Consider the following 17,453-nt stretch of genomic DNA (forward strand, 5'->3'; position numbering starts at 1 on the left):
TTGTCATGAGATGAACTTTTTTCAAAATAACAAAATATGAGAAACTTATGTCAATGAATGTTTAAATTTGTTTCAAAATATCATAGCTTATTTTATGTATATTCAAAAATAATCCTGCTAAATAAGGAATGTAATAAAATTTCATGTTTTATAGCCAGCAGATATGGTGGTTGTTTCATGATGAATTAGAAAAAGAACTATGAATATGATAATTTACAAATAAAAATTTATATCCAAAATTTATAAATTTTTTCATCCTAAATCAAATAATGCTATTCTTATCTTACTGTACAGTATTTTTTGCAGAGGTTTTTTTGGAAATAGCATGGTATATACTCATACAATGACTCAAAATGTAATTTGGCCTGTGATATTCTTTCGGGGAACAGAACACTCTATTTCAAATCCATTATTAAAAAGCAGATAACATGTGCACTCTCTAAAATGCCTGTGACTTCACTCTTTTGATTTTATGTAATTATAAGTGAATGTTCATATGTATTTGCTTTTCAGTTGGCACAGCATTTTAAAGCTGACTGTCCTCGGATAAAGTGCATATTTTCTTTTGGTTCATGAAGTGTATCACAGGGTTATATGCTCAGAACTTTTATTAATATTTTATACTACAGCCGAATGTAGTTCATAGCCATGATTACAATAAGAATTTTAATGTTACCCTATATATGTGGAGAAAAAATATTAGATATACCTTAGATTCTGAAACTAATAATTGGTAAGTCAAATCTGTGCCTTTCTACTGTATTATCTTGTAACTTCTATCAGCTCTCAAGAAAACTTTGAACTCAGTATTTTTCCAAAATCTGCAGCTCAAAGTAAATACTTTTCCTTTGAACCAATTTCAGTTTAGCATAATAAAATAGAGAAAACATCACCCACTTAAAAACAGCTTAAGTTGCATGTACTTTGTCACTGTAAATAAACAAGGTAAACATTGACATGACTTCAAATTATTCTTGGGCTGAAAAAAATCTGTAGTTCAAAATAAACTCAGCCTTTGGTCAACATTTTGGATGCAATTCAAAGTCTCTCATAAAATAAACATATTTTAAAGAGTGTTTTGAATTTCACTGCATAATTTCTAGCCAACAGAAATGACAGTGGTATCTTTAAAGTTTATTATATGTCAGATCAATAGCTGTTAGACAGCCCTAACATGGCCATTGAAAAGCCAGCCGTACCTTCCCTCTCCCTTAACCCTCATCACTGTGACATACAGAAGAACTTCCCATAGGTGTCCGTTAGGAAACCCTCTCACAAAGTGAAACTTCTCTGTTTGTTTCATAACAAAAGTCTTCGTTTCTGATCAAATGGAATCAGGGCTGAGTTTCTAGTCAGAAAAGAAAAATTAAAGTAATCTTTGTGAGATTTTTTTCAAGAAAAGAGTTTTACATTCTGCATAATAACAAATTGTTTCGAAGCATGAGCTTAAAATGAAAATATCCCATCACAACAGATTGTAAATTTTTTTCTGCTGCTTTTAAAAGTGCCTCGATCACTTCTACGGCTTCAGTGCTAAAGTTAAGTATTTGCCATTTTATTTAAACATTTTTTGAAAAATGAACATTCTGAGGCTTTGCAGCATTATTAAGAAAAGCTGTCCATACTTTACCATGTTGTTACATGTGTTTATCTGCTGATTATAAAATGTGTTAAACAGTATTTTAAAAACAAAAAAAAATGCAGCGCTGCGCTTTGATTAATTCAGTGAATAAAACATATGCTGTTGGTTCTGTTCTATGAAATTCATATATGATCAATAAAATCTTTAAAAAGAGCAAATTTGGCTTTTAGGATTGTATTGCTGAACATGTTTTTTGACCCAGTTAATTCTGGGCTCATACTGTTAACTTAGGCAAACAAAACCACTTTCTGGTTATGATAATAATGTCTTTAATATATTCTTATCCTCTCTAATATTTCTCTAGGTTGGAAGCTGTGTATTGTGGTTGTTATCCACTTTGTCCCAAAGATTTGGTTTATCCCGAAATATTCCCAGGTAGCTGCTTTAATGTGCTTTTGTCTTTGTTGTGATTTAATACATGATTCATACTAAATTAGAAAGTTTGAAAATAAACTTAGGCAGGAGCAATTGTTTATTTGGCAAGTCAACATGTTAGTGTTAAGGAAAATTTTGTGTTTTAGTACATTAGAGTAAGCTTATATTTACCATCTGTTCTTTTAAGATAACAAAAAAACAAGTTTTCAAATAGCATTCTTCATTGTTAGCATACACATCCTATAATGATGGATTTTTATAAGCAGGTCAATGTTGCTACAATTGCTTACAGATTTTTTTAATGATATACACAGAGAAAAAAATCAAGGACTGAAAGTCACACCAAATTATTTAAACAATTGAGTAGTTAATAATATGCAACTGTTGTACAGGGTACATACGGCTATAGTACCAATTCTTTGAAAAAATTCTCATCACTAAATATATCACATATGCATTGTGTTACATTAGAATAATGTATTTTAATCACCCAAAGGAGATGTCTAAACAGAACAACTACACAGTCTTATTTAGCATTAAACATCCTTGTGAGCTGAGGTAACCTTATAAAATCATGCTTAAATAATGTAAAACACAAGGCGGCACAGAGCAATATGCATTTTTAATTAGTAAAGTGACTAATATGGAGTGTGTGCTTTGAGGTTTTTGTTTCATTAAAAATGTATCTGTTTTTCCTGCAGCTGAATATCTGTATTCTACACCTGAACAGCTTTCAAAAAAGCTCCAGAATTTCTGCAAGAGACCAGATATTGTAAGAAAACATCTCTATAAGGTAGTTATTGAGAAGAGATTTACGTGGTATAAATGCCGTATTGAAGTACAAAGAAAAATCTTTAAAAAAAACATTTAATTAACATACTAATGTTTAAAGGAAACATGCTAGGCAGGGATATTAGTTGTTACACTAACAAGGATTAATTAAACTGGATGCCAGTTGTATTAACCGAGGTCATATGAAATACATACACTTAATGCATGATACATGCTTTTTTAAAAAATTTATTGTTTTCTAAGATGACTGTCCTTTACATTTAGTCCCAAGAGGCTTATAAAAATGAACTTGGATTAATGTAACTCATTAGTTTAAAAGGAAGGAAAGATTCTACAATTATACTAATGAGGATAAGCCTTTCTCCCATCATAATGAAATCTTCAGTCCTCAAAAATTCAGGTGAATGACATCATTGAAGTTTGGTGTTCATTTTTTAACTACTTTAAAGATTACTTTCCAAAGTTGAATATTTCCCTTGTCCGTTTTAATAACATGACATAAAAATACTCCGTTTTTAGAGTTAACTCTCCGTTTAATCTCTCAATGGCAAGAGCAGAAGGCAAATAGTATATATAAATAGCATCGTCATTCAGGCCCTCATTCATTATTTTTCTTCTCTTACTTGAGTCAAGAATTTTAGATTGTTGAAATAACAACACAAAGAGGCCCCACTAAAAGTCTAAGTAATTGAAGTAGGATGAATCTCCTTTATGAGTTTCAAAGGTGGCTCTAAGCCATAAGTAATATACTTTTTTATATTCTTTGAATGTAGCATCTTCATTTTACATAAATTCAGTATAGTTTACAATCTAGCAGTTTCATAATCCAGCATATTTTAATTTTCCTATGTTAATATAATCTTCTACATGAAATACTGTTCTCTGCCTTTTTTTCTCTCATTTTTTTTTTATGGCCTAAAATACATATTTACATAGTGATATATCAAAACATGACTTTGTTTCTCCAGGAAACAGTTAAACTTCAAGAAAAAAGGAGAGAACTAAAAATGCAATTTAACACCCAATTTCAAGCTCATTATCTTTCATTGTCTATTAACTTGGCAATGGTTCAGAAGGTAGCTCATAATAGTTTAAAATGCTGACTGCACAGTTCCGGGCTCGACTGTCACTCCTTCAGTCAATACTATTGTATCATATACATGTAGAGATTCACAGAGAAGACAGGTCTCTAAGGTTTTCCCCAATATTTCCTAATTCTAAAGTTCAGTAGCAGTTTTGTTTGTATAAAATATTAAGTGAATAGTTTACCATGTGACAGACTGTCCAAATACGCAAACTATCAAAATTGAGGAAATAATTAAGTATTAGCACAAAATGATTCATTTTCTATACATACTACAAACGTATTTTCAGTGAGTTCATGGTTAAATTATTGATTTTTATTCCTTCAGATGAATTTTTGGTGAAGTATTTACAAATATGTTCCACCACAAAAATTTACCAGTTTTTAATTTTGCTTCAGGTTAGGGCTTATTAACTATGTTACCCCACATCTGCAAATTTTAACTATTTCAAAAGTCACTGCAACAAGTTGTCTCTAGTTAGAAAAGAAAGCAGATCTCCAATTGAAATACCTTAATATAGTTATTGCCATAATGTAACTATAATTATTTATTTTACAAACAACTTCTGAAAAAATTCTAAAAGAATGTTAGCTTAGTGGTATCCTGTCAGTATATAAAATCATCCTTATACAGCTTAAAAATAGCCCATACCTTAAATGTCACTTCAGTGAGTTATTATTTGTTAATACTTAACATATATTTTTAGTTTTTAAATCATAAAGTCCTCCATCCTAAAGTTTTCTAAATTAGTAATTGACTTATAAGCATTTATAAGAATGTATGTGTACAATAAAGTTTGAATTACATTTACCATAAATTTTTTGTTATAAACCTGTAATACACTTTCATATATGTCGTGATAGATCTTAATAGTATACTATGTAAAAATTAATCTCAAAAATTAAAGGAAGTACTCTAAAATTATAAGTAATAAAGAGCTTTATGATGCTACTCTTAGGAAAAACTTACATGTTGAAGGAATTGACTTTAAAAAATCATAGGAAAGATCACGAATTTAGTTCATTTATTAAAATAGGACTTAGATCCAAAACAAAAAAATGCTTCTAAAGCTATAATAAATTATGATAATTGTTATCTGATGTTTTATAAATATACACTATTCAGGTACCATTTACTTTCACTCAAAACTAGAGAATTCTTTTTTGCAAGGCAGCTTTTTACCTACTTTTCTTATGCAGTGGAGGAGGTTCTTTTGTGTGTTCTGTGAAGAGAATTTGAGTTTTTTGTAAAGATTTATCCCATTGGACAGTGCTGTTTGCTTTTGTAAAACATATACTTCTAAGATCTGAAAGTATAGAATGTCACTGAATTATTTAATTTGTTCCTTTACATTTTTACACCTTACTCTTTTTTTGTTGTTAAAAGTTTACATTTTAAAATCATTTCAACTTCTTATCATATAGAGTTCACTTTAGGATAGAATTTTTTTCATATGGTTTCACACTTAGAAATTTAATGACTAGAATAAGGCTACTAACACTTGGCTTGCTTCTCACATGAGACATTATACTTTGAATAAGAGTGAGAGTTTTAGGGCTATAACTTAAAGCGGATTTGAAACAGAATGCTAGCAACCAAAAAGCAGACACAGAATTTACTTTTTTTTCTTAAAGTGACTACTTCAGACTCTGGGTTGATGACTTCTTACCTGAAATCATGTCATGTCTGAGATATTTAAATTCCTCGAGTGATTGCAAGTGTGCACTCATTTTCTCTTTGTCTCTGTCTCTGTCTGTGTGTGTGTCTGTCTGTCTCTGTCTCTCTGTCTCAGACACACATTTTAGAATTTTTAGAGAAATTTAGGCATGCAAAAACTAAGTATTTTTTAATAATCTTTAAAAATCTAAAACCATTTTCTTAACTTGAAAAACTTTAGGGCCACTTTAAAGGTTTGTATGCATGGTTTGGTCATTGATTATAACTTTCTTGTAGTGTTAGGACATGTCCTCCAGGAGGTCAAGCATGGAACATGAACTTGCATAGGAAAACTAGTTTTACTTCATCCTTAATAGGGAGCTCTTTTAGACCCCTAAGCCTAACTTCAACACAGGTTTCTAGAAGAAACCTTAAAATAATCAGCCAAAGATTGACCTCTTACACTAACAATAGTTCTCCCTCTCCGACTCAAGCAACTCTGTACTATAAAGTAGAATTTTTTATCTCATTTATACTGCATGATTTTACTTACTGAAAATTTCCAATAGTTGTTTGAGATTGGTATTTCATTAATCATTTTATTTTAAAGTGCTTTAGAGAAAAATGATAGAAAATTGCTTGTTACCAGTATTGAAACTAGAACAGGTGTAGAGCATTTGTGTAAAGTAGATATCACCAGGACTACAGAAGAGATTTTCATGCCTGTGCTATTTCTCATTTACTCTTATTTACAAATTGAGCAATACTGACTGAGAGAGAGAGAGAGAGAGGAGAGAAGAAGGACAGAGATGGAGGCAGAGACTAGTCTTTTTGCTTTTTGGTTTCCTCGTCAAGTTCAACATCCAAGACCTTTTTATAATCTGCTGTTATTTGGAAAACAGAAGAATTTTCAGATTTCTGCCTAAAACTAATTCCAAACAATGATTAAGCTTACTATTCAGACTCTATGCCCAGAAAAGCCATTTATGATTGTCTGAATTATGTCAGGCTACATCTATCTGAACCACAGCCAAACCCCTTTAAGTTTCCTTCAAGAGACTGGTCACTTTAGAGTCCCCTTTTCATTTGAGCTTATACTTTAGATATGAACAAGGTGTTTCTCACTGGTATTAACACTCCTTTCAAGTCCTTACTTTCTCCTTAAAAATGAAAACTAAATTGTTGGTGACATTTTAAGAACTTGTAAGAATCTCTGAATTGCACTAGCATAATGTAAGGCCAATTCTTAATCTTGAACTCTCTTTACTTCTTTCCTATTACCCTTCCTCCCTTTCCCCTTCTCCTTCTTGTTCTCTTTTCCTTTTTCACTTCCTCTCTCAGTTTTATTTGGTTTAGTTTTCCTTTGAACTAAGTAAAATAAAAGCAAAACAAAAGCGTTTAGCATAATAGATATGCTTTGGCCTATTAAGATCAGTTAGAGGTTTTGTCTTTCTCTGCTCCTCATTTGCAGCCTGGCTCTAGGTACCTTCTTGGCTCCCATATAATTCTGCTGTAAATCTGGGAGATTTTTAAAATCATAATAGCTTCTACCCCCTGAGGTACTGCTGAGATGAAATAATGAATATAAATTCATTTGTAAATTTGGAGCACTCCAGAAATTCCACATAATAGTAAGGGCATTTATCTTGTGTCTTCACCACTTAAAAGTAAAATTCACAAATTAGGAAAAGTAATAAGAATGTTGTGTTTCTTTTGTTTATAAAAGTTAGAAGTTGGATGATAAACTTCTAGTAGCTGTCATCCACTAACATAAACCAGGAAATACATGAGCAGTAGTGTGTACCCATTTGCAGAAACGCAGTAGCTTTCTTTCTACTATGGTTGGAAATACAGGGATACTTTAATCCCATCAGATTCTGTAATTTCCTGAGGTGATGGAATTCAAGACCCTTTACTTGGTGGCTTTTGAAGCACAATTGATGTAAGTGATGCCAATTTGCATTATGAATTTTCAGCCTACTTTGGTGTTTCAGTTGTTCATGCTTCTTCATTGCTTTCTCTTTTCTCCCTCCTCCTTGTTACAGGGTGAAATGGCTCCGTTTTCTTGGGCAGCCCTACATAGTAAATTCAGGTCTCTGCTTACAACAGAACCTAGGGAAGATTTGTGACAGATGGGCTAAGTCACAAACTTGCAGCCTAAGGCAGAATCTGAAGAACTTTCCAGAGTGTGCCCATATTTACCTGATCAGAGAGAAAAGAAAATCTGCAGAGGAAGCTGAGCCTGGCTGCTTGTCATAGCTGACACAGAGCCATCTGCCACAAACCTGTGGCGGCTTCAGATCTCCAATCCCTGCCACCACCCCAACTCAAATTAAATACAGATTCCTAGAGACGTTATGATGGTTACACATGTCCTCGGCATCACATGTAGGAGACTGTTCAAAAAAAATATGTGGCCTGTTGTATAACTGCACTCATGTATCCCATATGTGGTGCCACATTGAATTTCCGGTTGAATCCGTTTTTATCCTTTGTACTGGATGACATGGTGCCTGAATTCTTTCTTTTCGCCGACACGATGGCAGCCAAACTGCAGCTTCAAAAGCTCACACTTGGCTGGGTTTCTACCTAGGTTGCCAGGTTATCATTGGAGCCTTCTTGTGTCCTCAAAGGGCCATGGGACCTGAAAGGAGGATCAGAATGCTACCGGACTAATTGGGCAGCCATCTCAGAACTGTTTGTGGGCAAAGGGCTTCTTTAGCACTTTTCTTTTAGCAAATTAATGACTCTCTGGCACAGGAGTTTTTAAGTGAAGGTATTAATAAGAGGTCTGGCAGGTATTCCCATGATTCACAGAGTTACATTTGCATTTAATTAATCTTAAAGAAAGTTGCAAGATAAACAGCTGTAATTCAGACAAGCATAGCAAATACAGTCAGTGGAACCATCTCACCTATCAAATGAACACTGAGATACTTTTTTTTTTTTCCTAGAGATAAAAATAGAGAGATCAAAATACTTAGAATAAAGCCAGTAATTTTGATATAAATATTCTTCAAAATTTGCATCCTGCTGCAAGTATAACCTTTTCAAGATAAATCACTTATGATTCCAGTAATCAGACTGCTGTATTTGTTGATATAAAGATGTTTTGAAAAGCTAGATTGTAAAATAAATTTTTAATAAAGTGCCCACTGCAATTTTTAATTAGCATATTCATTTACGTATAAGCGTGTACATCTCTCTGTATGTTTCTCACTGAATGTTTTCCATGTGTCAGAGACAACGAATACAATTGTTTCTTTTCTGGATGAACAAGGATCTGTTTTGCAAATGTTTGTAAGATATTATGACATTTCCAAGATTTTCTTTGCATTCTGAAAAGCAGGAGGTAAACATTTGTAGTCATTAAGGTAAAGTCTGTTGATAAACCATCTTCTGTTTACTGACAGGTAAATTGTAACTTTCCTAGCTCTTCAAATGAATAAGTTCTCTGCACCACAGAGTGAGAATCAGCCAGGGAGAGGTGGGTAGACAAATGCCACCCCTGGCTCTCGGGCTTCTAGAAGGACTGAGTGGTCTAGCAAGCATTGGAGATGGAATGGGAAGTGACACTGAAGTCCAGTGGGGCCCATTTGAGAGGTGGCAAAATCCGAAGCAGGAGCTAGACAAAGATTAGGGAGCCAGACATAACCCTTGGGGTAAAGGAGGTCTTACAGATAAAAGCAAGCAGGTGTTCAGAATCCATGAAGCCTAAGAATTTTAAAACAGAAACCCAAAGAAGCAGAAACAAACAATTCTTTTGCTCTTCTCCCCACCCAATAGGAGATCCTTGGACCTTCTAGCCTTTGCTTACTTGGAAGTCATGGAACAAATTACTACTTTCTCGCTCACATAGCAAAGGGTTTGGTAACTATTTCAGAATTCACTTCCTGTCCAAGTCTATGGAGCTTGGATCTAGCTAGCAGGGGTGCACCATTTGAGAGCAGAACTAAAGATATGAATATGGATAAAATGTTCGTAGACACTTCTTTGGGGCAAGGTTATACTTTATACCCTCTAGTAAAATAAACCAATCAGAAATGTGCTGTATCATAGAAGACATCTTCCCAAGATAATGTAAATCTCACAGCCAAGAAATGGTATTTAAGTTTTACTGTGTTTTTCTATCCTGAAAATAATGGGCTCACATTTTAGGGTGGATAAGATCTTATATGTACAAGAACTACCCGTGTGTTTTCTCACTAACTGATGAGCAAAAAACCCGTTAAATTTATTTCAGAGACTACATCCAAAACATTTAAATACTTTTTCTGATTTTGGAAAATATAATATTGAAAGTTCCCTTTGTATGAGTTTTTTCCTACACCCATATTCAAATCAATTTTTGTTTTCACCTGTGCCCATCATTGCTTCCAGGAAAAAAACTTACATGAAAGTTGTTCATCCTGACAGATTTGGTATTAGTGCATCTAAGCAATAAAAAGCTTTATAAACAATAATTCTAAATACTTAAAAAGATATAACTATATCTCATGTGTATATGTGCATAGGCCTCTCAATATCCATGACACGGTGGAATGAAATGTTAGTAAATCAACCAATATTTTGTTGAAGTCTGTGGATAACTAGGAATACAACTTCTTATTAATTTCTATTTCTCTTAGAGTCATGAGAAATGAACCCATTATTTCTTGTTTTTAACACGTTCTTTGAAAATTCTGTCTTTTAAACAGTTTTGTTGCTTTCATCCTTTTAAAAAATCATTAAATAGAACAAAGGAAGAGAAAGTATTGAAAGTACAATATGAAAATAGAAACTTACCACAATGGTGTATTTTTGAAAACAGTACTTTCACCTTAAGGCACCTTTCAGGTATTCCACGTTTCCACATGATTTGAGTGTGTCCCCAAAGTTTCCTGCATTGGGAGCTTGGTCCTCGGTGTGTCAATATAAAAGGCATTAGAAACTTGAAGAGGTAGGGGCTTAGTAATTAAGTCATAACCTTGGGAGAGATTAATGCTAATCTCTCAAAGTGAGTTCTCACTAGAGCAGACTCATAAAGTGAGGCCCGTCTTGCATGCTGCTAATTCCACTCCTTATTTCTCTGCCATATTGTGACCCAGCCGAGAAGGACCTTACCAGAAGCCAAACAGATGAAGCTGCCTGCTCATGGACTTTGCGCCTCTGAAACTGTGCACTAAATAATTTTTTTCTTTATACTGTAAAAGAAAAAAATAATTAAACAATTGTAATGTTGGATACAGTGGTACCTCAGTTCTTGAACTTAATTATTATTCCCACAATTCTGGCAGCAAACCGAATTGGACAAGAACCAAATCAAATTCAGTGGTGAGGTACAATGTTGACTTTATGGGGAGATTTGATTCAGTTCTCATCCAATTCAGTTTGTGACCAGAATCTTGGAAAGAATTAAGTTCATGAACCAAGGTACCACTATAGCTATAAAAGTCTGGCTATTATGAAGACCTTGATTCAGTGTCCAGGATGTTTACCCTAAACCTATTTATTTTTGCCATGTTCTTAACCTTTTGCTATGTTGATTAGGAACACATCAAGACCCTTTTCAAGATGTTCCTGGTTTAATACACAGCCTTCAAATACAGTTAAATTTAAATGTCCTACCCTTATTCTCAGTTCTTCAATCTTGCTACATAAAATATGGTAGAGGAATCCATAAATCAGTGGGAATCCTTAGCCATCGAGGGCTGCATATATTAATTTCAACACCTTGAAATGCATCTGGAAGCAAAAGTTTCATTTTATGTTGAAGGTGTTAATTATGTTTGGTATTTTTAAAAGTAAAATCTGTTTTTTAGAAAGCATCTGCTACCCAGAAATATTATGAGCTACAAAAGAAATTTCATGTAAGTCTCAGATAGTTTCCATGAGGGATGGAATCAGTCTTCAGGTGGTGTCCCATGCTGTCCTGTTTGTTTGTTTGTTTGTTTGTATTTGTGCTTGTTTTGGGTTTTGTCTTCATTTGGAGAAAGGACCTACCTATACAATCCAAGCTGGCCTGGAATTCACTATACACCAAGGCAGGCCTCGAATTTTCTATCCTCCTGCCTCAGCCTCCTGAGTGCTGGAATTACAGGGATGTACCACCACATCAGCGATGTTGTCCTTTAATGTGAACATAATTGTGTGATTCTTTTTCAATAGACTATTGACAAGCATTGCCTAACTCCTTTCTGTTTCACTGGAAAAATGGAGAATATTTATTATCAGATCTTATATTTAAGAATGAAGAGAGTATATTATAAGCCATTATCTTTTTTTAAATTTTATTTTATTGATACATTTTAGGTATACAATATAATGACATTCATCATTGGAAATTTGCACCTTTACATAATCTCTCTTGGTTCTTATTTTCCCCCCTTCCCTTGCCCTCCCTTCAACCCTTCCATCCCACCCTATTTACAAACAGTTCATTTCTGTTTTTTGCTTTTCTCATATTAATTCAATTTGTTCTTTCATTTCCCCTACCCCTCACACTTCTCCTTCCCCTTTGCCCCTTTTCTTACTATTTCACATTATCTATTAAACCTTTTAGTCCTAATTTGCACTTTCAGTTTCTCACACTAGAGAAACTATGTGGGATTTACACATGGGTGTCCTATTTATTTCACTTAAGAGTATCGCCTCAGTGTGCATCCAATTAGCTATAAATGTCTAATTTTTCATTTGTTATGGCTGAGTAGTACTCCATTTTATTAAAAAACCACATTTTCTTTATCCAGTCTCCAGTTTATGGGCATTTGGGCTGTTTCCAAGTTTTGGCTATTACAAACTGTGCTGTATGAACATGGGTGGACATATAACACTGTGGTATGATTCTTTTCATTCCTTGGGGAAGATCCCCAGCAGGGGAATAGCTGGGTCAAATGGGACTTCCAGCCCTAGTTCTTTGAGGTATCTCCATACTGATTTCCACAGTGGTTGCACCAGTCTACACTCCCACCAGCAGCGGAGCAGAGTTCTTCTTTCCCCACAGCCCTGCCAGCATTTGTTATTGGTTGACTTCATGATAGCAGCCATTCTTTCTGGGGTGAGGTGGAATCTCAGCATTGTTTTCATCTGCATCTCTCTAATGACCAGTGATGTTGAACATTTTTTCCTGTATTTATTTGCTATTTCTACTTCTTTGTCTGAGAAATGTCTGTTCATTTCAGATGCCCGTTTTTGGATTGGGTCTTTAAATTTGGGAGGTCTGAGTTTTTAAAGTTCTTTATAAATTCGATATAGTAGACCTTTGTCTGAGGAACAGCAAGTGAAAATTTTTTCCCACATTGTGGATTGTCTCTTCACTCTGTTGGTGGTTTCTCTTGCTGTGCAGAAGCTTTTTAGTAAGAAGAGATCCCTCTTGTTAATTGTTTGTGCTAGTTCACAGGCAACTGAGGTTTTGTTCATAAAATCTTTTAATATATCAATGTCTTCAAGAGTTCTACCTAACCTCTGTTCCAGCCAGTTTGGCATTTCTGTTTCAATATTTAGATCTTTAATCCTTTTTTGATTTTAATTTAGTAAATGGTGAGAGATACCTAGTTTTAATCTTTGGCAAGTTGAAACGCAATTTTTCCACACCATTTATTAAAGAGGCTATCTTTCCTCCAGTAAGGGTGTTTGGCTCCTTTGTCAAAGATGAGGTGGCTGAATGTGTCTAGAGTTGTTTCTGCATCTTCTAATCTGTTCCACTGGTCCTCAGGTCTGTTTCTTTGCCAGTACCATGCTGTTTTTATCACAGTAGCTTTGTAGTGTAGTTTCACCTTGGGGGTTGTAATACCCCCTGCCAGGTCTCGGTTACCTAGAATTGCTTTTGCTACTCTAGGTCTCTTCTTATTTCAAATGAATTTTTGGATTGTTTTCTCAACGTCCCTGAAGTATGCTCCTGGGATTTCAATTGGGATTGCATTGAATCTATATAGCAGTTTTGGAAATATGGCCATTTTCACTATGTTGATCCTTCCTACCCAAGAGCAGGGAATGTCTTTCCATTTTCTGTTATCATCTTCAATCTCTGTTTTCAGAGTGCTATAGTTTTTAGAGAAGAGGTCTTTGATTTCTTTCGTTAGGTTGATTCCTACGTATTTCAGTTGTTCAGATGCTATTGTGAAAGGAATTGTTTGCCCTATTTCTCTCTCAGTTAGTCTGTTGTTCGTGTACAGAAAAGCTATTGATTTTTGATAATTGATTTTTGTGTATTGACCTTGTATCCAGCTACTTTACTGAATTTGGTTATTTGAATTTTGGTTAGTCTAGAAGACATTTAGTGGAGTTTCTTGGGGTCTTCTATATAGAATATCATGTCATCTGCAAATAATGACAATTTGACTTCTTCATTTCCTATCTTTATTCCTTTTATTTCTTTCTCTTGTCTAATTGTCGTGGATAATGTTTTCAAGACTATATTGAACAGGAGTGGTGATAGTGGACATCCTTGTCTTGTTCCTGATTTTAGTGTGAAGGATTTCTGGTTTTGGCCATTTAGTATGATATTGGCTGTTGGTTTTTCATGGATGGCTTTTATCAGATTGAGGTAGAGACCATCTATTCCAGTTTTTTGTTGGGTTTTTATCATAAATGCATCTTGGATTTTGTCAAATGCCTTTTCTGCATCTATTGAGAAGATCATATAGTTTTTGTCCTTGGCTCTATTGATATAGATTGCTTTGCATATACTGAACCATCCCTGCTTCCCTGGGATGAATCCCACTTGCTTTGGGTGTATCTTCTTCATGATCATCTGCATTCTATTTACCAGTATCTTATTAAGACTTTTTGCATCTATGTACATTACTGAGATTGGCCTATAGTTCTCTTTTTGATTGGGTCGTTCTCTGCTTTGGGGATCAAGGTGATGCTTACTTCCAGGAATGAATTTGGAAGTATTCCTTCCCTTTCAATTTCATTGAAGAGTTTAAACAATAGTGGCAGCAGTTCCTCTCTAAATGTCTTGTAGAATTCAGCAGTGAAGCCATCAGGACCCAGGCTTTTCTTAGCTGGTAAATTTTTAATTAAGTTTTCAATTTCATTGACTGATATTGGGTTGTTTAGAATTTTTAGGTCTTCTTCATTCAACTTTGGTAATTCATATGTATCTAGGAATCTGTCCATTTCTTCTGTGTTTTCCATCTTATTGATGTACAGGTTCTCAAAGTAGGTATTGAGGATCCTCTAGATTTCTGCTGGGTCCATTGTAATTTTATCTTTTTCATTCCTAATTGCATGGATTTGGGCCTTTTCTTTCCTTTTTCTGATAAGGTTGGCTAAGGGTTTGTCAATTTTGTTTATTGTTTCGAAGATCAAACTCTTGGCTTCATTGATTTTTTTGAATTCTTCTTTTAGTCTCCATTGCATTGATTTGTGCTCCAATCTTTATAATTTCTTACCCTGTATGAGCTTTGGCTTTGTCCTGCTCTTGTTTTTCTAGAAGCTTGAGGTTCAGCATCAGGTTGTTTAATTGGGCTCACTCTGTTTTCCTAATGTGAGTATTCACTGCTATGAAATTCCCTCGTAAGACTGCATTCATTGTGTCCCATAGATTCCAATATGTTGTATTGGCATTGTCATTTAATTGAAGGAACTGTCTGGTTTCTTCTTTGATTTCCACTGTGACCTATTGGTTATTCAGAAGTGTGTTGTACAATTTCTATGTGTTTATGAAATTCTTGTGGTTTCTTTTGCTATTGATCTCCAATTTCATTGCATTATGGTCTGATAATATATAGGGGATAACTTCAGTTCTTTGCACTTACTTAAACATGTTCTATTCATGAGTATGTGGTCTATTTTGGAGAACAACCTGTGTGCAGCTGAAAAGAATGTGTATTCTGATTTTGAGGGATGGAACACTCTGTAAACATCTATTAAGTTCATTTGTTCAAGAGTTTGATTGAGTTCTAGTATTTCATTGCTTGTCTTTTGTCTAGTTGATCTCTCTATTTGTGACAGTGGAGTATTGAGGTCCCACACTACTATTGTATTAGTGCTTATATGATTTTTCATGTCTGTTAGTATTTGTTTTATATAGTTGGGTGCACTAGTGTTTGGTGCATAGATATTTATGATTGTCATCTCTTCTTTTTGTATTGTTTCCTTTACAAGGATGTAGTGTCCTTCTTTGTCTCTTAATTAGTGTTGGTTTGAAATCCACTTGATCTGCAAGGAGGATAGCTACTCATGCTTTTCTTCAGGTTCCTGTTGCATTGAGTATTGTTTTTCACCCTTTAACTATCAGTCTCTGAGTTTCTTTTTGAATGAAGTGTGTTTCTTGTATGCAGCATATTGTTGGATCTTGCTTCTTGACCCATTCTACCAGTCTATTTCTTTTGATTGGTGAGTTGAGACCATTAACATTGATGGTTTTAACTGATATGTATTGACTTATCATTGTCATGACTTTTTCTTTTTGTTGGATTTGCCCCCTTTGCATTTAATTTCTTGTTGTGCCCAATGGATTAATTTTTCTGGGCTTCTTGGGGTTGTGATCCTCATTGTCTTTTCCTAGGATACTGTCTAAAAGTTTTTGGAATGCTGGTTTGGTATTCATGAAGTTCCTCAGGTGCTCTTTGTCATGAAAGTATCTTATGTCTCCATCAATTTTGAAAGATAGTTTTGCAGGGCACATCAGTCTGGGTTGGAGGTTGTTTTTCTTTAGGGCTTGGAATACATCACCCCAAGCTCTTCTTGCCTTGAGGGTTTGTGTTGAGAAGTCCTGTATTCTGATGGGCTTTCCTTTGTATGTGATTTGTTTCTTTTGCCTAACTGCTTGTAGAACTTTGTTCTTCTGTTGGGTTTCTGGAATGTTAACAATTATATGCCTATGTGTAGTTTTTTTTTTTTGATCAAGGCTATTTGGGGTCCTATATGCCTCAATTATCTGTATGTCAAGTTCTTTTCCCCTGCTTGGGAAGTTTTCTGCCATCACTTCTGTGAACAGTTTTGTTATGTCATCTGCACTCTCTCCTCTTTCTTCATTGGGTCCAATCAGTCTTATGTTATTCTTCTTGGCATCATCTAGCAGCTGCGGGATTGATTTCTCATGTTCCCTTACAATTTTGAAGCAATTTTTCTTTTCCTGGTCACTAATTGCAATCTTATCTTCTGCATCTGAAATTCTGTCCTCACATTGGCTCATTCTGCTGCGTAGACTTTCAATGGAGTTTTAATCTCCTGGAAATCTGTTTGCATCTGTTTTATGGATTCCATTTGTTTGCTATGTTGGGATTCCATCATGTTCCTGAGGTCCTCTCTAGATTGATTAATCATGTCTTGCACTATGGGCACAATCTCTGCTGTTACCTGAGAAATTATTTCTGATTTCATTTTTTCCAGATCCTCTTTTGTTGCCAGTTCAGGGAATCCAGGAGGTTGAGTATCAGAGTGTTCCTTCTCTGTTTCTCTTTGGGGGTGCTGTAGGTGATCTGGAAGTCTGTTTTTGAGACTTGTTTACATGTCTTCTCATTTCAATGGAGAGGGGTGCTGCTGGGCTCACCTTCTCTGTTCTGGGAGCAGCGATATGTCATCCCAGAAGCCTCCTCCCCTGTGCTAGCAGCGGTGGAATATTGACCTGGAAGCCTCCTCCTCTGTGCTGGGAGTGTTAGTACATTGGCCTGGAGGCCTATAAGCCATTATCTTAAACCTGTTTCATTTTAAATTCTGAATTGAAATATGGAATAACCAGTGTCTCTATAATACATCCTCACTTCAAAATTATTCATTAAAATGTAACTGGAAAAGTTTTAAAACATGCAAGCAATTCTAATTGCTCCTCAAAGATATGTACATATGTTATTGAAGTATTACAAACATAGCTGGGCATGGTGGCACACACCTGTAATCCCAGCACTTGGGAGGCTAAAGGCAGGAGAATCTCCACAAGTTCAAGGCTAATCTAGGCTACACAGTGAGCTCAA

General features: G+C 34.8%; 1 protein-coding gene across 22 annotated transcripts in view; it reads left to right on the top strand.

The window, feature by feature from the left end:
• The window catches only part of Qtman (queuosine-tRNA mannosyltransferase), a 462,684-nt gene that overhangs the window by 389,154 nt on the left and 56,077 nt on the right, over positions 1–17,453 (top strand). For 13 of the 22 annotated variants that reach the window (XM_087197546.1, XM_004836134.3, XM_087197556.1 and 10 more), the window contains 3 exons: positions 1,947–2,017; positions 2,719–2,810; positions 7,596–8,718. In XM_087197546.1, the coding sequence (XP_087053672.1) occupies positions 1,947–2,017; positions 2,719–2,810; positions 7,596–7,679 (247 nt within the window). In that variant the 3' untranslated portion in view covers positions 7,680–8,718. Of the gene's footprint in view, positions 1–1,946; positions 2,018–2,718; positions 2,811–7,595; positions 8,719–17,453 lie in introns of those variants that run through there. The other 9 variants (XR_015445963.1, XR_015445964.1, XR_015445957.1 and 6 more) reach the window with 1 other exon arrangement.

Source organism: Heterocephalus glaber, unplaced genomic scaffold (assembly GCF_053883595.1).
Source record: "Heterocephalus glaber isolate CG9 unplaced genomic scaffold, H.glaber_assembly_v1.0 deba00000347, whole genome shotgun sequence".
In the NCBI taxonomy this organism is placed as follows: domain Eukaryota; kingdom Metazoa; phylum Chordata; class Mammalia; order Rodentia; family Bathyergidae; genus Heterocephalus; species Heterocephalus glaber.